This window comes from Balaenoptera musculus, chromosome 12 (genome assembly GCF_009873245.2).
Source record: "Balaenoptera musculus isolate JJ_BM4_2016_0621 chromosome 12, mBalMus1.pri.v3, whole genome shotgun sequence".
NCBI lineage: Eukaryota > Metazoa > Chordata > Mammalia > Artiodactyla > Balaenopteridae > Balaenoptera > Balaenoptera musculus.
The window spans coordinates 9832970-9855058 of NC_045796.1; the positions used below are offsets into that span (position 1 = coordinate 9832970).

General features: G+C 39.8%; 1 protein-coding gene across 6 annotated transcripts in view; it reads right to left on the reverse strand.

The window, feature by feature from the left end:
• Positions 1–22089, reverse strand: part of SNX9 (sorting nexin 9) — a 154532-nt gene that overhangs the window by 56445 nt on the left and 75998 nt on the right. For 5 of the 6 annotated variants that reach the window (XM_036871164.1, XM_036871163.1, XM_036871162.1 and 2 more), the window contains exons 2-4: positions 12663–12749; positions 10056–10130; positions 8341–8466 (exon numbers count right to left, since the gene is read on the reverse strand). In XM_036871164.1, coding sequence (XP_036727059.1) covers positions 8341–8466; positions 10056–10130; positions 12663–12749 — 288 coding nt within the window. The remainder of the gene's footprint in view (positions 1–8340; positions 8467–10055; positions 10131–12662; positions 12750–22089) is intronic. The other variant, XM_036871167.1, reaches the window with a different exon arrangement.

Here is a 22089-nt window from a genome sequence, read left to right on the forward strand (position 1 = left end):
GAGAATGCACTTTTCATGTACAACTTTCTTGTGAAGAAAGTTGTACCATTTGTAGATGTAAATAAACTTGGTTTTGGAAATCAACTAGTAATACACAAAGAAGACAATCGAGACGGAGTAACTGGGATCCAGTTTACGCTTCCACTTAAAACTAAAAAAGACAAAATATATGAAACTGTCTTCAAATCATTAGACATCAGGCAATAAAGGACCTGACCTCTGCCTGGAGAGACTTTCCAGGCCATGGATCAGGGACGGGGAACCCATGCAAAGACCACTGGTCTCTGTGAATTAAGAAGACAGAGCTGAGAGTCTGGGGCAGAGTACTGAGGAGAAAGCTGCACAGAGACCTCCGGAGATGAGTGGGGGGCGGGACGGGACCCCAGGCCTTAGGCTGAGTACTGATCAGCGTATGCACGTGAGGGAGCCGCCATATGAAAGGTTAAGTATCAACCCCTTAGTTGGGTGGTTCTCACCAGCCAGAATGGAAAACCTCATGATTCATGGGGGTGACAGCAGGTACAGCACTGAAAAGGCTTTTGCCTCAACAGAGAGGCAAAAATGTCCCTAGACTTAAAAAAAAAAAAAAAAATCCCTAGACTGAGCATTGCTCTGGTCCCACTCTAAAAAGCTTAAACTGAAAGAATTAAGCTGTTTCTAAGTAACTTTCTTTTAAAGAAAAACAAAACAAAACACTAGTCTGCAACTGCTGACCACAAAAATAATAGGTCTGGTTTTGTTATATTTTGCTACTTTGTTGTTACTTTGCTTCTTATATGACATGCCTGGGCTACCAGGATGAGTAAGAATCAAACTCTTACTTCTGACAATCGGCATCAATGAAAATGCAGTAAGACCTGGGCAAGGGCCTGTTTGGAAACAAAAGTTAGATCGACTTGATTCACTGGTTTCCCAGTATGTTCTGCTGGTTTCAGGGGAAATAAGTTCTTCTGGTTTCCCAATTCTTCAAGACATGGTCTAAGAAGAACTTTCACTGCACACGTCATGAGACAACACTGGGAGAGGCTGGGGGCAGATGGAGAGATGGGCAACAGATGCCTTTATTTCTCTCTGTGCCCACTTGAACTAGTTCAGACTTCAAGGGTGATCTAGGTCTGAGAATTAATGAAAAAGATAACTTATATTTCATCAAGGTTGCTTTCTGTTTGGCGTTCTACCAAACCAGCAAACAAGAGTACAAAGAATATATAAATGTTCAAAAGGTACTTATGAGTAGGCAGAGCTCCCACTGCCCACCTGGTTCCGTTTGACAAGTCTACCAGGTAAGAAGAGTCGCTTATCATGGGCTCACTACCTTGTGTATTATCATCTCGGGGGAAAGGCTCTGGAAGCATTCGAGGGCCCACCTTATTACCACACAAGGAAATCCTCAGTCACATACATCTACACCCTATCGGTTATGTTGCTGTGGCTGATTACACTACCACACCCTAATATATACGCTTGGAAGGAAAGAAGGAGGGAAGGAACTTCCAGAGTAAGACTCTGGCCAGGGGTATACAACAAAAATGAATGGAAAGTTACCGGTTTTGTGAAAGCTGAGGTTATTATGTTTTTGTTTGTTTGTTTTTTGCAACTTACCTGCATGACTGAGGCATAAATGTCTTTATCTGACATTTCTCATTCATCAAATGTTTAATAACCATGTGTCAATTGTGTTAGGAAGTGGGACTAAAAAGCAAATAATATGATTCCTCTATAAACCAAGAACATTTCAATCAGTTCCTGACAAAGGTTTCTCGTTCTCAAAAAGGCCTACAGAAGGTATAAAATTGTCTTATGTAAAAAGCCTAATAATTTCAGCTCAAAATACAGATAGAATTTGTAAAATTTCCTGTTTTGTTCTTTATAGATCTTTTGCTAAAAGCACATCATCTAATTCTACAGATGAACCTCTACTGATTTCAAAAAACCACTTACAGAAGTATAAAACTTGTACATTCTTTTAAAAATAAGCCTAGATCACAAAAACAGATTAAATCCATTTGTAGCCAGTCACATCAATACTACTGACTGGAAATTACTCCCCAAAAAGCTTAAGTGACTTAACAGATCCTTTATTAACTCACATTCTGAACCCACAGATGTCAATTCCAGGTATTTATTTTTTAAAGAGAAAATTAAAAGAATAAGATTTGCCTTAAAAAATGGAAAATACTTGTACTAGCTTAAAGAATTTACTTTATTTTTTTGGCACAAAGTTTTAAAATAGGTAGCTTTATGTGCCTAACAGGATGATGCTATAAGGAGCAGAAGACAATTTGGTAGATCTGTCTAATAAAGGTCCACGCGAAATGGGCTTTTATAGACATTCCTCTGATGATGGGTTGGGCGTATAACAATGCTGACTGGCCCTTCACCAGGACAGTTATAAGGTAAAAACAAAACAAAACAAACCCTTTGCTTTTGTCATTTGTTTCCTGTTAGATAAAGCAAAACAGCAACAAAACATCCTAAAAAATAAATTTCGCCAGTGTGTATTGTTGAATGGGTCCCAGATGCACAAAGCTGTCTTATGTAAGGCAAGGGTCTGGGATCAGGAAAGCATGGAAGGTTAACATCGCCAGCCTAATGCAGTTTTGAAGAAAAATGTCAACAAATACTGCAAACAGATGTGCACAACCCTCCTTACAAAGCCCTGTAACTGAGTAAAAGGGATTCCTGTGTGGCTGGGAGACGGGGTGGGGAAATGTAGAGAACCTTTGCAACAGGGGTTTTGTAAAGAGAAAGTCTCAGTAAGCAATTATGAGAAGTCCACAGCATTACAGACCTTATTTGAGATAATGAAATAATAAGCCTTTGTGAAGGTTTCTTTTGCTGATTTATTTTTAAATGGACTACAAAGTGGCCTAAAAATGGACTGTTTTTTGAGAAATGCGAAAGCAAAATGTAGTTCCAACATAAAATTACTATTTCCTTCCTCATTCCTTAATAAAAGTTCCTTCATAACAAATACCATCACACTGAAAATCTCTACATAATAAAAAAGATGTTATGTCCCTAAATACCCACTTAACTTTGAGCATTTGTTTAATATCCAAACTGTTAAAAATAATTAAACCCCTACTAAGTACCACGTATTGTTCTAAACACTTTAGAACTTTTTTCCATTTGCTCTTTCCAACAATTCTGTGAGGACTTACCGATGAGGAAACTGAGGCACACGGAAGCTAAGAAACTCACCGTGAGTCACACAGCAAGTATGAGACCTGGGAATAAAATCTAGGCAAGGTCTGGGATTAAAACCGAGCGTTTTCCCGCCCTTACACATCTAAAGGATGCAGGACACCCCTATCAATAACTATGGCTCGCAAAGGCACTCAGGGTTTTAAAGTGGAATGAAAAAGAGAGCATAGAAAAAAAAGCAACATTTCAGAGAAACAGAAATGGGAAAGTCAGGAAGAGAAACTATATTTGTGGGGAAATAATGAGCGATTCTGTTCATGCAGAGTCTGAGATACAGAGGAGACAGGCAGATAGCGATGCTGAACAAGAAGCTGGACACTGAGCGAACTGAAGAGAAAATTCAACACTGGAGAGAGATTGCTAAGGGAATCTTCTGCACGGTTAGAGAGGGCAGAAGAAGGAGACAGGCTGGAACAAAAAAGGGTAAGTGGATTGAGACTGTCCCTTGGAGAGGTGAAAAAAGAAGGAAAATATTTCTTAAATGTCTTCCGTGAGTCTGACACCAATTTATACCAGTGGCCTGGTCCTCCGATAGTTCAGGAAGCAGCCACGACTCTTACGAAGTGGAGCGCCAGACCGTCAACCCAGCTCTAACACCGAACGTTACACCAGGCTTCCCACCGCACCACCCCACGTGGAGAGGGGGAAGGATGGGATGAGAAACCGCGAAACAGAAGAACAGAGATACATCCAAGGGCAACTGGGATACAGTGTGATAAAAAGCAACAAGAATTTTAACAAAAGGAAAAGCAGTTTATTCCAAGTATGTACACCTTTCTAGTTTAAAAAAGATAGAAAAATAAATCCCTCAAGTCAAAAACCTTCAGATAAAACATCTAGGTTTATACAACTTTCAATTAATGTTTAAGCCCCATTGCTCTTTTAAAGGTACAAACAAAAACTTCCCATTAATTTCTCAAAAGTAAGTTCTGCAAAGAGGCAGTAATCTAAGAGTTTTTAAAAAGATCTATACTGAGAACCTTTTTTATAATCAATGATATAATTTAAACACTAATAGCTGGGAGAAAACCCAAATGAGGACAACTATTAACACATGTTTGGTAATAATGTCTGAGATTCGTTTCCACCAGTGGGTTATTAATTCATTCTAGTGGCACAGCTACTAACAGGAAATGCTCCTGAAACTGTAAAATATCAGATAAATGACTAATAATGAAACCAGTATTAACCACTAAAAACCATTCTTCTTTTCTAAAGGTATTGCAATAGCTGTCCTCATCCAACTTAAAATCTGTAATAGAAAAAGAAAACAAGAACCTGATTCATTTCTTGGATATCCTTCAATAATTTTTCTACACGATTTGCATCTGTGGTGTGTATATATTTAAACACAGTAAAGATAACATTACACATAGTGATATGCCTTTTTAAAAGCCCATTCATCCATATCTGTATATCTGAAGCTACCCTCATTCTTCTAAAAGCAGCCCTGCTTCCCATGGTGAGGCTGTCCTGTACTCTATCTGACCAGCCCCTACTGATGACGCACACATTCTAGGCTTTGCTGTTACAACAGTGCTGCAGGAAACCTCTTCTCCTGCCCAGATGGCTGTGTTCTGAGAGTAGAGCTGTAAGATCAACTCAGAAGTGCTGGGTCAAAGAGTAGATGCACCTCAAATATTAATATATATTATCAAACTGTCCTCCAAAAAGCTTCATCAATTCATCCTTTACCAGCTTCATACCAGAATGCCTATTTGAACACACCTTTCCTCACACTAGGAGTTAAAACATTTTAATTCTCTGCTAATTTGATAGAAGAATTTCAAAATGAGCATTTTCCTATGTTTATTGGCTCTTCGTATTTCTTTTCCAATGAAGAATCTGTTCATATCCTTTGCCCATTTCTTCTGAGTTGTTCACCTTTTTCCTACAGATTTACAAGAGTTCTTTGTATATTAACAGAATTAGCTGATATCTCTGGCATGTTAGAAATTTTTTTCCTAGTTGAATATTACTTTTGTTAAAAATTTTTATTTTTTTATTTTTGGCTGCGTTGGGTCTTTGTTGCTGCATGTGGGCTTTCTCTAGTTGCGGCAAGCGGGGGCTACTCTTCGTTGCGGTGCGCAGGCTTCTCATTGTGGTGGCTTGTCTCGTTGTGGAGCACGGGCTCTAGGGCACACGGGCTTCAGTGTAGCTGTGGCTCACGGGCTCAGTAGTTGTGGCTCGCGGGCTCTAGAGCACAGGCTCAGTAGTTGTGGCGCACAGGCTTAGCTGCTCTGCGGCATGTGGGATCTTCCCAGACCAGGGCCCGAATCCGTGTCCCCTGCACTGGCAGGCGGATTCGTAACCACTGCGCCACCAGGGAAGCCCCTTACTTTTTGACTTAAATATATCAATTCTTTCCTTAATGGCTGCTAGAAATTGTGCTGTGCTTAGAAAGACCTTCTATATTCCAAAGCTAATGAAAAAAAAATGTTACCTATATTTTTTCCAAGTACTTAAAAAAACAAACAGCTCTATCATTTTTCAAATTAAATTGTTCCAACACATTTAAAGAATAATGCATTATATTCCTTTGACATTTACAGTCCTAGTCTATACCTCAGCCAGGTGGCTGGACTGTGTTTTACAGGTAAAGGGTTCCCTTACATACTAGAAAGGAAAGGAAAAGATCATAATGGGGGTTGGGATGATGCATCAACATTATCTACCTCTACGCCAGTCACTGCACTTACCTCTGTGATTGCTCAGTAAGAAGCTAGAACCAGAAGGTACCCCAAGCAACCTGAAATTAGGAGTTTTAAGAAAAACAAAAGGAAGTGCTATTTTACATATTAAGTTATAAATGTATGAACTAATTACTCTGAAATGCAGTATAGCTTAAAAATACAAAGTCAAGGAAGACTCAGACAAATTAAAAAATAACAGGCTCAAAATAAGTTATTCAAGAACATCTGCAGACGGATGTAACCTTTTAGAGAGATCTCTCTAAAACGATATGATTTAAAAGATACAACAGTCAGAAAGTTGGATAACCGGTAGCTGGATGCGAGGCTTTAACCTGCCTGTGCAGGAAGAAGGCCAAACTGAAAACAAGTGGTGCTGAGGAGACTCAAGGGATGCTGATTAGAGAGTGTGCACAGCGTACCGAGCTGAAGGGGGGCCCTGCCTGCCTGACGGCAGAGGGGAGAGGCCTGGCTCCTCTGACACACTTATCTCCAAATAAAACTGTCCTCCGGGAACTAACACAATGCCAGACTAACTAGAAAGGCCCAAGAGGCATATACCTGGAACAAAAATAGTATTTTCTTACTGACATTCAGAAAATGAAATAACGGGCAAATCTGACGGCCACATTTTTAAAAGCTGCCAATTAATAATGGTATTTATGAAACGTACCACAGTTTTGGCTCATTTAAGTTGTTCTCACATCCCGGATAACTGAGAGCATAGACGGCTGTTGAAAATATTTTTATTCAAATGCTTAAATTAATTCATTATGGTCATGCTTTCTGTACTTCGTTACTCCTTGTTTCAGTTCATTTTTTTCTTTGCTTTCAAAGGATCTGATTAGGTTTAATGTCAGATTGGATTAGTAAAACCTAACTTTTAAAAAAAGTCGGTCATATTTTCTTCAAAATAACCTGGAAGAAAAAAATTAGACTTATGCTGATCAGTTTATATTGTTACATTTAAATACTGAGGAGTCTTCTTCATAACATAAAATTTGAGCCTGATTTTGAATTTGTGTTTATGAACTAAAGTATTTCAGTCTATCTTGAGATATGTGAAACAGGTCCCCAAATTAAAATAAGATGAATATTCCCATCTTTTGTTTTCTTCACTTATTCTATGATCACCTCATTATAATTCCCCTTTATTGAAATGTCATTTTTACTTAATGCAAACCCTTTCACTGATGTTTTTGTAAAACTCAGTGACTCTCAGCTGGGTTAACTTTGCCCATTTGGCAACAATTGGAGACAATTTTGGTGACTGGAACCGGGGTTGCGGCGGGGGTGAGGGGGAGGCGGGGAGAGCGGTGAGGGCAGGCCGGAGACACTGCTAGTCACCACAGTGAGGAAGCATCAGGCCCCAAACGTTAACAGCTTCCAGGCTAAGAATCCCTGGTGAAACGTCAAGTAAGGGTTAACTGCTATTTCTTCACACTTTATCTTGAGTAAACTTTAACTGGCCAATATTCTTAGGTATTACAGATTAACAAAATAGAGGAGAATGCTCAACTCTGGTGATAACCTCACCTCTGAATTTTAAATATCTGAGCCAGACAATGTGTAACTTAGGCTGTCCACAAAAGCTATTTAAAAATGAATAAAGTCTGCAGTTAACATATGGTAAGAGTACTTTGAAAAACTCTCTTAAAAGGTTAAGATATAAATATAATGTAAGCAAATAATTATAAGTGATGTGATTATTAGGCTTTACCTAATTTAAAACCTTTTATGTAGTTAAAAATGTCAAGAAGTAACAAATCCTAAAGCCCATTCATTTCTAAAGATGCAGGAAGCAATAACATTTCCATATCCATCTTCTCAATTTTCTTACTGACACTGGCTCTGGATAATCATTTAGCAATAACTGAACCAGGCAGAGTCACCTAAACTGGTCAAATTCCTTAAAATTACTGTGAACTTGCAGCATAGTTTTCTCAAATTATCCCACTCTTCTAAGTTTTCTAGAAGCAGTACCATAACGGTACCAACTGCTGGATCTACAGCCACTTTTACATGCACTGCATCTGCAAGAGGAGGGGGCTCGAGCTGAGAGTACAAGTTATGTGCCAAGGTCACAGAAATCACATCCTGTTCCAGCCAGAGCTTTGACCCTGACCGCTGCGCCTCAGCAGAGGACCCTTTTCCTTCCCTGCCCTCAAGTGAGAGGATATTCGCAATTTATGGGGTCTGTATTCATACCATGCCAGACTTTTACAAGCAACTCTCAATGAACACCCCGCCTTCTAGTTAATCATCAACTCTAAAAACAGTCTTTGTTAAAACCCAGCAAGAAATGCCACACAAATATCTAACAGCTATTTTGTTTACGCTTTCAGGGAATGGCAATAGCTATAACGCAGCACAAGCTTTCACAAACGTGCTTTGCTCTCAGTAAAGCCAGTCGCATCCAGCAGGATGATGGAATAAGATTTACCTGGTTGTTACTGCTGGCAGCTGATGAATTGGCTTGAGCTGTACTTGCTGAGAGGGAATCGAGGAAGGCTTGGTCAGCCACTGAATTTCCACAAGAAAACTGATCTTTTCCATCACTGGGCAAAATCTGAACATTAGGAAGAACCACAGTTATCTTCATAGATTAGAGTTACTTCAGAGTTAGAGCCCCTGAGGGCAAGCAAGAACTGTCATCTAATATGGAAAAGGGATTTCCATTCTTAAAGGGTAAGCAAGGGCTTCCCTGGTGGCGCAGTGGTTGAGAGTCTGCCTGCCAGCGCAGGGGGCGCAGGTTCAGGCCCTGGTCTGGGAGGATCCCGCGTGCCGCAGAGCAGCTAGGCCCGTGGGCCACAATTGCTGGGCCTGCGCGTCTGGAGCCTGTGCTCCGCAGCAAGAGAGGCCGCGATGGTGGGAGGCCCGCGCCCCACGATGAAGGGTGGCCCCCACTTGCCGCAACTGGAGAGGGCCCTCGCACAGAGGCGAGGACCCAACACAGCCATAAATAAATAAATAAAATAAAATAAAAAGAAATTTCATGTTGAAGTGCTTGCATGTTAAAAAAAAAAAAAAAAGGGTAAGCAAGCCCAAGAAGATGTCATAACAATTCCTTTCTGTCAGTATGCAGAATTCTAGAAATGCAACTAATGCCAGTATCAACTTAAATTCTCCCATTTCCCTCATTCCTGTTCATTTTTAGGATCCTGAATGCACAGTGCACAGAGGTCAAACACGACATAAACATGAGACACGCGGACTGGGTTCAGGGGCCTGGGAACCCTCTGAAACGGTCTGGAAAAGGTGGGGTGTCTGCATGTGCATATTTCTGAGATTTCATCAGATTCTCCAGAGTGTTCAAAACTCCCCCCCCACCAACTCTCAGTCAGGAGCAACAGACAGCCTTCCCATTCTGCAGGCGGTGCCCAGCACACAGCCTCCCAGGGCACTATTTCTCTCTACTGGAGGGGAACCCAAGGCAACTTTGTTCTTGATCTCACTCCAACTTTACTCACAGGGCACCAGACAACCTTAGTTTCTTTCTATCACCCAGGATGAGAGGCAAGCTCACCAGGTACCCAGGACTCAGCTCAGTGACCTATGGACAACCAGCAGGGGGTGCCAGGAGGCTGACTCAGAGAGGGTTTGTCAGCTGAGTGGGTGTGTCCCAGGCAGGGAGGGCTCATTCAGGGGCTGTGCACTACCCTTGGCATCTATCACAACAGAGCTTAAACCGGGCAATAGCTCACAGCAGCCCATCCAAGATCCTCCGTCCTTGGGAATGGGAGAAGGAACTGAGAGAGATGTCCTAAATTAGCACAGGGGGAAGAAAGCTACTTCAAACAGTCTGCTATTTAAACTTCGTGAATCAATTCTACAGTAAACAGTATTGTAGGCAGCAGCTACTACACAATATTAGCAAAGGGAAAAATAGAGACTTTTATTCAGAATAATTAAAAGTTGCTATCCTTGGAAGGAACTTAATCTAAATATTTGGAGTCACTCTTTGGAGCGTAAGTCTATAGGTAATATTTCTTCTTGGTTCTACTTCAATGTATTTTCTACATTTTATATAATCAGCATGTATTAATTTTACAATGGAATTTTTTCATTATCTTCCAGTCCTGTCCTTTAAGTTGATAATTCATAAAATGATATATGGCAACGACCAGGTTTAATTAATAAATGACAGTAAGTTCTTACCTCAACGTAGTCTGTGGGAACAAGCCCTCGTTCTCCTTTGCTGTTTCTTCCTTCCAGCCATCCTCCGCCAACGTCCTCAAAAAGGTTAAAAAAAAAAAAAAAAAGATTATAGTTGGAATTTCCTGCAGATATTTTGCTCTGGGAATTGTTATACATAAAAAAGTAATTAACATTAACCTTTTCATTCCTACAGAGCTAACGTTGTTCAAATTTTTTAATTCTTAAGCCTTCTCTTTACATCAGAAAATGATATAATCTAAAAAGAAAAATCAAACTTGAACAACCGATCAAAGATTGAAAAACAGTCTATTAATAGAATACCATCAGTTTGTAATTCCTTTCTATTTACTGGTCTGTGGTAGGTCACAAAAATGGTTTGCAGCTCTGACTGTCAAGAGGTAGAATGCACACCCCCTACTTCTAGAATCTGGCCTGTCCTTTGTGACCTCTTTGGCCAACAGAATGAGGTGGAGATAATATGGGGTGAGTTCAGAGCTGGCCTCTAGAAGCTCTGTACACTTCAGCTAGCTCTTTTTTTCCAAAAGAGCTACTATGAGGATAAATTTGAGTTGCCAGATGATGACAGAGACAAGGCCCAATCTCCCCATTGCCCCACCCAAAGCCAGCTAAGCCCCAGCAGGAGAAATGCCAGACAGATGAGGCCATGTTGGAGTGTTCTGCCCCAGCCCTGCACTGGGTGACTGCAGACCCATGGGCGAGCCCAGGTAAGGAGAACCACCCAGCTGACTTGTGGATTCCCGAGCAACAACAATCGATTATTTGTTTAAGCCACTAAGCTTTGGGATTGCCTGTTGTTTAGGAAAACTAACTGGTCCATACGCCCTTAGCTCTCCTGGATAAGTAACATTAATAAACTAAATATCAATAATAACATACTCTATAACAGGATTCCCATTTTTCAACGTTACCTCAGCAAAGTCCTACTTTTTCCCCTTAAAATAGTAAGCGTTATCTTAAATTCATAAATCATACCCTAATTAGTTAATACCTACCTGAATCTAGATAACATATTCTTTTTAAAAGTCACTTTAAGCCACAACTTCATCCATTTCTTGACCACAACAGCAACTTAAATACTATTTTACCAAGAAATGAAGAATGCTTCTTCATTAAAAAAAAAAAAAAATCAATAGTAGATAAAAGAATCTTTAATCTCTTCTATGATTAAAAATAGAACCTATTTACTTATATACACCTGGCATATTATATAAAACTACATATACTTTTTCTAACCAGTAATTTTTTTTTTTTAATCTAAAACATACAAAATAGGTCTAAAAAAATACTATCAACATTAAGAAACCGCAATCCTCTTAGTCATTCCTTGTTCTCCTTCCTTGGTCTCTGTGCTGCTGTAGTCCCCACTCCCTCCCACCTGGTGGAACAGGTGCATCCCTTCCTTCCTCTTCCAGAGTCTCCTTGGCCTTCCTGGTACCTTTCTTCACATGCGTCCTCAAAGATGTCCAGGGAGCCGGCCAATCTCCAGCCCTCAGCTCTAGCTCTGCAATTCTATTTCTAAACTGATGCAAAGCTATAGGGCAGGGTTGATTATTTATTAGTATTTAAACTCAACATTTAAAAAATAAGCTCTTCTTCCTGACTTACGTACTTTAATAAATCCATTTGCACCATTCTCTTAGGTGTGAAGGCCAAAAACCTCAGGGATCCTTGACTATTTCTCACCAATAGTATCTAATCAGGCACCAAGTCTTCCTGGTCTGACTCTCCAGAGCCTCCTGCATCCATCTTCTTTCTACTCCTGTTGCTGCTACCCGAGGTCATGATCCTAGGCTCCAGCCACACCAATTCATTCAATACACCTCTGCTAGATTAGTTTCCTTGAAGTGCAGGTCTCATCATGTCACCTCCCTACAACAATATCAACAATAAAACCAAGCAAAACCCTGAAATGAATCCACTGCTTCCCAAATGAAATCCAAGGCTGTAGCCTGGCTTCAGGTCCTGTCTGGTTTGGCTCTAAGAGCCTGTTTTCTCAGCCAGTCTCCTACTGGCATATATATACCTGTACTCCTGGGACACTTGTTTACTTGCAGTGTCCCCAGCAGAGAAGAAAAAGCAGGGCTTGGAGGCCAGCGGATGTGGTTTTGAATCCCAGTTTTGCCACTTACAGGCAGAAGTGTCTTGGGCAAGTTACTTAACCTCTCTAAGGCTCATTACCCTCATTTGTAAAAAGAGATTAAAAATACCTACCTCACACAGTTCACAGAGAAAATACATCAAAAAATATATGCATAGTACTTAGCCAAACACTTGGCTCACAGGCCATGAATAAATGGTAGCTGAGGCTGCTGAACAACACTGGTCACTTTCTGATCTCTATACCTGTGTCCAGCTGGGATCTGTCCCGGATGTCGCTCCAGTTCTGCCTGATGGAGCCCCATCCAGCTATTTTTAGGGGGTCTTAATTGTTCTCAGTGTTTATATAATAGATTATTACTTCAATATCCATACTTCACAAGCAACAGGAAAGAAATTCATGTGGGTCTGAATGATCGACCTGTTAAAAAAATAAAATCTTAAAAATAAGCCCTTAAGGGACCGATTTAAACCTAACAGTTCTCTTACCGGATTTGTAATTGTGATGATTTCTCCTTCATTAACTGTCAGTTCATTATTTCCAGGTTCAGCAGCAAAATCATACATAACCCGAGCCTATTGGAAGTAGAGAAGAAAAGAGGAAGTTACAAATGTTAACGTAACAGTCAGAAAAGAACCGCCTATACCGTTCACTTTGTAAGTGTGCTGGTGTGAACAACACATCATGACGTGATTGCAGTTGTTTTGCAAGAAAGGAAGACATAGTACCAAAATGATTCATCAGCCCTATTTGTGAGAAAGAATGAAACCAACGGTGAGAGCCCTGCTGTGCTTTGGAAACAGGGAAGGTTTCTGGTAGCTGCCCACCCTGCATTTAGACATCGGCCCCCAGAGTACTGAAAATAAACCCATTTCATCAAGGGGAAAAGAGCATGGCCTTCCTTTTAGCAGGTAAGAAGTAGAAATACAGATACTGTTCCTTCTGGGAACACTCAATCTCAGGGCCTGAGGGATCTCCACAGACACACAAATATGTACCCACGTCAGATTCATAATCTTCAGATGAATCCCTTGCTATGAAAACTCCCAGTGTTCTTTATCTAGGATAAATTTTGATAGTGCAGCGTCCCTAGCCAACTAAACGCAGAAATTTAAGATGTGGGCAGCAAGATATACTCATACTCTTCTACTAGAATACTTCCTACTATACGACGACTTACCTAGGGCTCTGGTATAGTGGTCAGGTAACCTGAGCAGCTGTGATTTTCACACTTCTCCTTGCAATGGAATCTGAATTTCATAGAAAACAGACTAAAGGGAAGCTGTTCTGGTTGATGTGAGGTGGGGCTGCTCTTTCAGGGTCTTCCTCAAGCGGATCCTTGAGGCACCAACCCAGAGATGTGGGTTCCTTGGAATAACTGCTATGCACGTATTCCAAGAGAGACAACCACTGTTGCAAAAATACAAATACTTTATATATACTTTTATAATATATAATAAATATATTACATATATTTAATCCATTTCAAATTCTAAATAATTGCCTTTCATGGACTATCTTATAGAAGCAAGTCCACCTTATAAATTGGAGGCCACATGAACCTAGTTAACACGGTTTGTTTTAAAAGTAATTGTCCTATGAGGCAAAATGAAGTCTGCCTACAGGGCTAGACAAATTAGCCTAATGGAACTGCATTCCTTTAACAAATACTTGCTGCACACTGACCATATGGCAAGAACTGTGCTGGCCCTTTTGCTGGCCAGGGCTCTTTCTCCACACCTGCTTAATGAGCCTGAAATCCTTATAACAGGAATCAAGGATTCACCTCCTGTGATAAAAGATTAGGGGGAAAAAAATCCCCAATACTAATTTATTTTGAAATACATCAAAAATAATAAGATGAACTGATGGAGGAATATGTGATAAAGCAGGTACAGTAAGTAAAATGCTATTTATAGAATCTACAATAGATAGTGGATTTACGGTGCTCAATGGAAAATGAGTTCAACTTTTCTACATGCTTGAAATTTTTCATAATAAAATGTTGGAAAGAAACAAATGGTAGTGTACAGTCTGTCAGTCAAGAAATAGCATTAGATCCTTTACTGCTTTAGGCTGGGAGGCTGGGAAGGGGGACTGAAAGCCAGGCCCAGGGACAGTGAGAATTCTGGAAGCATTCCAGTTTTCCTTAGGTCACGACAAAGGACAACGGCACCGAGCCGAGGTATGTGCCTCACACAGCTGCAAAAGTAGACAGAATTCTGCTTGCCACGTTGGGGACTATTTTTTAAAAACATGGCACACCAACCTCAATCCCTCGTGCAATGAGGGCAGACAGGAGATAAACGCCTGAGGAGGGAGAGGGGGGTCCCCAGGCCAGGACTCATCCCCCAGGACGGGGAGCTTCCCGGGGAGGGGTGGGGCCTGGCAAGCTGACGAGAGCCAGATGAGGAACCTGCTTTTTGTTCCTGTTCCTTAGGAATCCTGGTTAACAACTTTTTTGATCCGGTTAAATCCAACTAACCCGCAGATAGAGAAAACCAAAGCCTCTTGTTTACTAAAGTTACAACTTGGTGAAACAGAATGTGAAACAAGCCAAAAATAAAAAAATGGAAACTCCCTTACACATTTAAGCATTACTGAACATTTACCAGTGGAAAATGTCTATAAACACTATAGGTTTATTTAATACGTTGGTTTAGGACTTTTTTTTTTTTAACCTAGAGATGCTTCTTAAGAATTATAACTGAGACTAACTTTGGAAAACAAAAAGATTTAAAAAGCACATCCCCAAATGAGCATAAATGTCAACAGGAAGGGAAAAAAAAGGCCATTCAGCCTAGAAGAGTAACTCTTCTTACAAAGTTGAGGCCAGACTGGAAACCTCCGGGCCCCTCCTATTAACCACTCCTTCTCTCCCCTGTCCCTCCTTGGCTTCCAGGTCTCCTCACCTTCCCGCCTTCACCGCCACTACAGGACCCACACAGATAAAGATGCTGACCTCGACCTCAACTGCCAATCTGCCCAACTATTTTTTGATGTGGTCTTTGAAAGAAAAAGTCATTTTTCTACACCGCCTTTTCCAATGTTAGCTGTACATTAAAAAATGACTCTAAGTATATTCAAGAGCTAAATTTCCACACAGTAGATAACTTCATACTGTATACTGAATACATACTGTCAACCACAATTCATCTCTTCAACAGCAATTTCAACAAGTATTATAGAGGAAGCGAATGGCTGGTAGATAGCAATCCTATATATAAGTTCTTTTGTCTAGATATAGTAAGATAAACATTAGTGGATTCACAGCTTCAAACTAAGTGTTCCAGGCGCTAAGCGTTCCAGAATTCTAAGTGTGCCACACACACCTGTCTGATGTGTGCAGAACCCATCATCCTGAACATACCTCATTCTTTCTGACCCATGCTGTAAATATCTGTTACTTTGTCTGCTCCACATCCCTTCCTTTTGGAAGCTTCCTGCCTGGCTCCAAATGACTGGTGACCATATAACCCAAACAGGGAAAATCACAATGCGACAGGGATGCTGGGAGAGTGGGTCTTTTTCTCTGAAAATGTTGCCAGCGGCTACAAGTCTGAAGAATGAAGTGGGGGGAATGCAGAGTGGAATGAGGAAGAGAAACAGTGTCCTTGATGAGAGCACCTGAAGGACAAGCCCAAAGCCATTTCTCCCCTTGTGGACGGTTCACTCACAGGAACGAGTGCATCTCCTTTTGTGCTTATGAGTTCAGACTGTCACTTGCAATCTAGAGAGTCCAAGTTGATACAAACCAATAATCCCAAACCAAAGAATTTTTTAAGAAAACATCCTAAATAAAAAAACACTGTACATAAATTCATTGCTGTATTTCCTATTTTGCAAAACAAAACCTAAAATGTACAATAATAGAGAATTAAACAGTTCCAAATAACAAAAAGACTGGCAGCAAAAAAATTTCATATGGGGGTTAGAACACAGAAGACAAGCTCCCATTCTTACACATCTGCTTCTTTCACATAAATCACAATTAAATCTTGGGAAAAAACAGTAAACCTTCAGCGATGCAGCTCTCCCATCTTTAAAACAGAGACAAGGGCTTCCCTGGTGGCGCAGTGGTTGAGAATCTGCCTGCCAATGCAGGGGACACGGGTTTGAGCCCTGGTCTGGGAAGATCCCACATACCGCGGAGCAACTAGGCCCGTGAGCCACAATTACTGAGCCTGTGCGCCTGGAGCCTGTGCTCCGCAACAAGAGAGGCTGCGATAGTGAGAGGCCCGCGCACCACGATGAAGAGTGGCCCCCACTTGCCACAACTAGAGAAAGCTCTCGCACAGAAACGAAGACCCAACACAGCCATAAATAAATTAATTAATTAATTTTAAAAAAAAAACAAAAAAGAGATAATCAAAAAAAAGAGATAATCAAAAAAATGAGTAAAATATGTAAACCTTCAGAAATTCAGGGACTGAAGGATCTTATTAATCTGACACCCTTGAGAACTGAAGTTTTGCATGTAGGTGATATTTCTATAAACTTAATCTTTTTAAATGGCAAGCTTGTTTTACTTAAACACACTCTTGACTTTTTATAAAATTTACATATTTAATGGCTTCCTATATCTTGTCTCTACCTAATCCACAAGATCATCAGAAGAAACAGAACTCACTCTAACAGACCCTGAGAGCATTATTATACCACTGATATATGTAGATGTATTTGTCTTTTTTATAAGTGGTTAAGGCATAATGCTTTTCAGTTTCTATCAATCTGTGATTTCAACAGCTGTTGCTAAATCCTGGCCTGTGCTTGTTCACTTGTTATTTTGAATCAAATAAAGAATCTTAAATTATCCCCGTAAAATTTCATCTTGTTAGATTCAGCCCATTGCTCCAACCTATTAAGAGTTTTCTGAATTCCTAAACCATCATCCAATTGTCCCTTATCCTTTCTGCTGAGTCATTAGAAAGCTTGATAAGCATGCTTTCCATAGTTTCACCTGTGCCATCAGTAAAATTGTTAAAATATGGCATGGCTGAGGTCCAAGACAGCTGCACATGATAAAACAACTCTTTCCAAGGAGACATGGATCAATTAATTATGTTTTGGGCATGTTGCTCTTAAAATTTCCAAGTGAGGAAATAAACTTGGTTTGTTTCCTTAAATGTTTACAAGCAATGTGCTTGATAATCTATTCAGGATTAGAGTGAAGATGATTGAGTTCTGCGAAGGTTTTATTTTAACAGTTGTTCTAGTAAAAGATCTTTTCCCAGTAGAAGAATTTTCTAAAAAGAACTGGTAGCACCCATCGAGAATGGCTGAAAACTAATTTTCTTATGTAAAAATTTCAAGAATAAACTACCAGTAAAATTGATATGTTCTTTTAAAAATGTTTTTCCTAAAATGGGTTTATATCTGTCATCCTGAAATATGATGCACTTAGAGGAATGTTCTAACTGGTCAACCAGACAAGTAGCTTGAGAAACTTCCAAGGCAAAGAGAAATGTAAATAGAAATTCATTGAGTGTAGGAATACGTTTCCAAGAAACGTTCAGAATAATCTTAAATCTGTGTGTAACAAAGGGCAATTATACAATCGCAAGGGGAAAGAAATCCTGAATACTTACAATAAACCAATCAAATTGTACCATCCACTTCCACGTTACTCCTCCCAGCCTCTATTCCACTCATGCACAATGATTCTGGGAATACTTGGACCAAGGGAATCCTCTGAACTGAGGCCATGTTGTAACCAAACAGCTGGAGGTTGGGATGATTTTAAGAAACCTTCTACCCAAACTCACCCAGATCAAAGCTTCTTTATGTGTGTTATACAAGAACAATCAGAAGAAAGCATTAGTTATTTGATGTGGTGGCATCAAACTGGCATATCACACATAACATCACTATTACCAAAAATCACTAATATATAAAACATGAACTACAAAAGAATCTTTGCAATTCGTATCACAAAGTTTTAATCTTAAAAAGCATCTAGAACTCAAGAAAAAGATCAGCAACGCATCAGAAAAAATGGGCAGAGGAATACACAGTTCACAGAAAAATATAAATGGCCCTTACACCATTTATGTGTGAAAAAAATGCTCAATTCCACACATAATGGAAGACAAATTAATTTGGTAGGTGTAGCCAGATTTCCCTCCACTGGGAATTGTACCATTTAAACCTCTGCCGGCAATATACATGAATGTAAGGGTTCTCCGCAGTTTCACAAACAGAATCAATTACCCAACTTTTGCACTTCTGCTCATCTTTTCAGTGAGAAATTCTACTTCAATACAGTTTTCAAGATACCTTTATCCTTAGATCCAGAAGTCGCATTTTGCGAATCCATTCTCTAGCTGCACCTGTGCACGTGTGTACAAGGTTATTATTTAGTGCAATACGCAAAAGCAAGGATGATGCTGAAGGATAGTTAATAAATGAAATAAATGAAAAGGAATAATAGAATTAGAACATCGTTTCTCAATCCTTAATAATTTAATGCATCTAAGCACAGAGCATCCAAAAGACAACCAGACATTACTTGCCTTCTGATGGAATACGATGCCAGTCACATACTTGAAAAAAGAATTTGAATCTTATTGACCCTCTAGATCCCAGTACCAATTTACAAGACATACAAAGGAATATATTACACTCTGCAATGAGGATGCAGTAAGAAAATCCAGACGTAGGAAATCACAGAACCCATTTTCTCTAACAAACAAATCTCAAAGACAAAAACAAGCCCAGGTATGGGGGCAAGGAGGAAGGAAGTGAGGGAACTTATAAATTGAGAGGCTTAGAAAATTGATTATGACTGCTATATATACTTCATTTGGATTCTTTTTTTTTTTAATCTATTTCTCTTCGTCGTACTTGTTTTTTCATTTTTTAAAATTGAAATACCGTTGATTTACAATGTTTCAGGTGTACAGCAAAGTGATTCAGTTATATATATATATATATATAGATAGATAGATAGATTTTTTTTCATATTATTTTCCATTATAGGTTATTACAAGATATTAAATATAGTTCCTTATGTTATACAGTGGGTCCTGTTGTTTATTTTATATATGGTGTTGTGTATCTGTTAATCCTAAATTCCTAGTTTGTCCCTCCCCACCTTATTTGGATTCTAAGTCCAACAAAATGCAAAAAAGATGATAATATTTGAGACAGTTGAAAATATGAACACTTAAGGGCTCTGAGATATTTTAAAGTAGTCAATTTTCAAGTATCAAAATAGTACTGTGGTTATATCTTTAAAGGACTTCCCACCTTTAGAGATACCCATTAAAATATTTACAGATGAAGTGATATAAAGTATCTGGCATTTCTTCAAACGTAATGCAAGAGCAAAGGAAGCTGATGGGGTCTAGACAAAACAAGGCGAGTCAACAGTTGCCAAAGCTGGGTGATGGGTACAGAGGCTTCATTTATACTACCCTACTTTTGAGTATGTTTGACTTTCTCCATAATAAAAAGGCTTTTAAGAAAACTATAAAAAGAACCAAAGGAAATCTTAAGTGAGTTTTTAAAATAATCTTGCAGTGGAGGAGGACTTTAAGTACAGAACAAAATCCTGAAGTCCTTAAAAGAGAGAGATGGAGAAACTTCTCTTCTCCCAAAATAACACATACCTGCCTTGCCTGGCAAAAGCCATTATGAACAAGATAAGAAACAAATGACAAACCAGGAAAAATATTTACAGTTTTTATCACAGACTAAAGGTTGGTTCTCCTACTCTATGAAGGGTAACTACAAATCAGTAAGAAATAAAAGGCTCTTAAAAATGTAAAACCTCACTTATAAAACAAATATTTTCCATCTATCGATTGGCAAAAAAACAAAAACAAAACTCTGATCACAACACTGTGTGGGTGAGGGTGCAGGTGCAGAGAAACAGAAATTCTTACGTAGTGCTGATGGCAGTGAGAGGCAGCCTGGTAACGCCTATCAAATCACAAACATGCAAACTCTCTTACTCAGAGACTCCACCTCCAGGAATTCTTCCTCTAGAAATACTCACCCATTTGCAAAAGGTTATTCACTGCAGCACTGTTTACAAGAGCAAAGGACCAGGCCCAGCCTGAAAGGTAGGGACTGGTCAGTCAAGTAGGGCACCTCTATGGAATGGAATACCATGTACTCCAACAAAAAAGAAGAAGGGTTTGCTTATTTTTCACATGTGGAATCCTCTCTAATGTATATATATTAAGTGAGAAAATAAAGCAAGGTATAACCATTGTGTTAAAAAAAAAGGAAGAAAATGCACCTGCTTGTGTATGTATAGGATATCTCTGTAAGGATATAGAAGAAATTGATAACACTGCCTCTGAGAAGACACCTGGCTGAGGTAAGGGAGGAACAGGAGAGGAATTTTCAGCGTTATCCCTTTCGTATCAATACCTTTTTAAGTGTGTGTGTTTTCTTAACATGAACTTATTGTTTAGCCAAAAAAAATTAAAAATTAAAAGCACTGTCTTGTATCTTTACCCAGGAAGCTCAGAATCTTGTTGAAACTACCACAGTCTATTTGAGAATGTTTCCCCAGTTACAATAGAACACAAAATGCTCCAGAGTTTAACTCAAAAAAAGGCAATCCGAATCTGTATTAAAATCTACACATTCCTGGAGTTCTCATTCTGAGTACTGTTATTTCACTATATATATAGATACACACACACACACACAGGCACTTTTACAACAAAAAAAAATATAATGAAGTTAAAAAAGGAAAAGTTAGAAAATGTTCCTCTTCTCCCCAAAGGGCACAAGTGCTAATAGATTTGAAAGTATCCTTCAAAATGTTCTGCATTTGACACGTGCATTTGCACACACACACACACACACACACACAGAACCCATCAGAACCATAGTAAACGTACGTCTCTACATTTCATGTTTTATTCAATCTTAGGATTCTTCATATCAGCACATCTACCTTGTTCTTTTTTTTTTTTAATTTATTTTTGGCTGCGTTGGGTCTTCGTTGCTGCACGCGAGCTTTCTCTAGTTGCAGTGAGCGGGGGCTACTCTTTCTTGCTGTGCGCGGGCTTCTCATTGTGGTGACTTCTCTTGTTGTGGAGCACGGGATCCAGGCACGTGGGCTTCAGTTGTTGTGGCTCGAGGGCTCAGTAGTTGTGGCTCACGGCCTGTAGAGCACAGGCTCAGTAGTTGTGGCGCATGGGCTTAGCTGCTCCGCGGCACGTGGGATCTTCCCGGACCAGGGCTCGAACCCGTGTCCCCTGCATTGGCAGGCGGATTCTTAACCACTGCGCCTTGTTCTTTATCACAGCTGCAAGGTTACTAATCTACTACTCAACCTCCAGGGCAAAGCACAGGAAAACCTACTAAGCTGGGGTTAAGAAAATAACCTCACCCCCACTCCAAATTAAAATAGCTTTACTGTTTTTCCTGATTATAAAATGACATGTGCATTGTAGAAAAAAAGATAAAAGTTTAACAGCAAACAGTACCCCAAATCCCAAACCTCAGAGACAACAGGTAGGAAACATAAACATTCCCAGGAACTCTGTCTGTCCCTGCCACCCCTGCCCCCCAGCACTGTGTGTTGACAATGTTTTTCATTTCTCCCCCAAAAGGGGGATGAAATGTAATTATTGGCAACACAGTGATTATGAGCTGGCTCTGGAGCCAGACCACGCGGGTTCAACTCCCCACTGTACCGTTTCACCAGCCTTGTAAACTTGGCTCAATTCCTTAAAGTCTCTGTCTCAGATTCCTCAAGAATATGATAAGGCCAACAGCATGTGCCTTGTGACACAAAGGGCTCAATTAATGTTAGCTATCATGACCTTTGGCTTTTTTGAACATCATATATACATTCTGCATGTGCTAAAAATTGTTGCCTAACTGTGTCTTCTTTCCAGCCCACCAAGGATTCTGAAACTGGCCTGAAAGCTCAAAGGAAAGAGCTGAGTG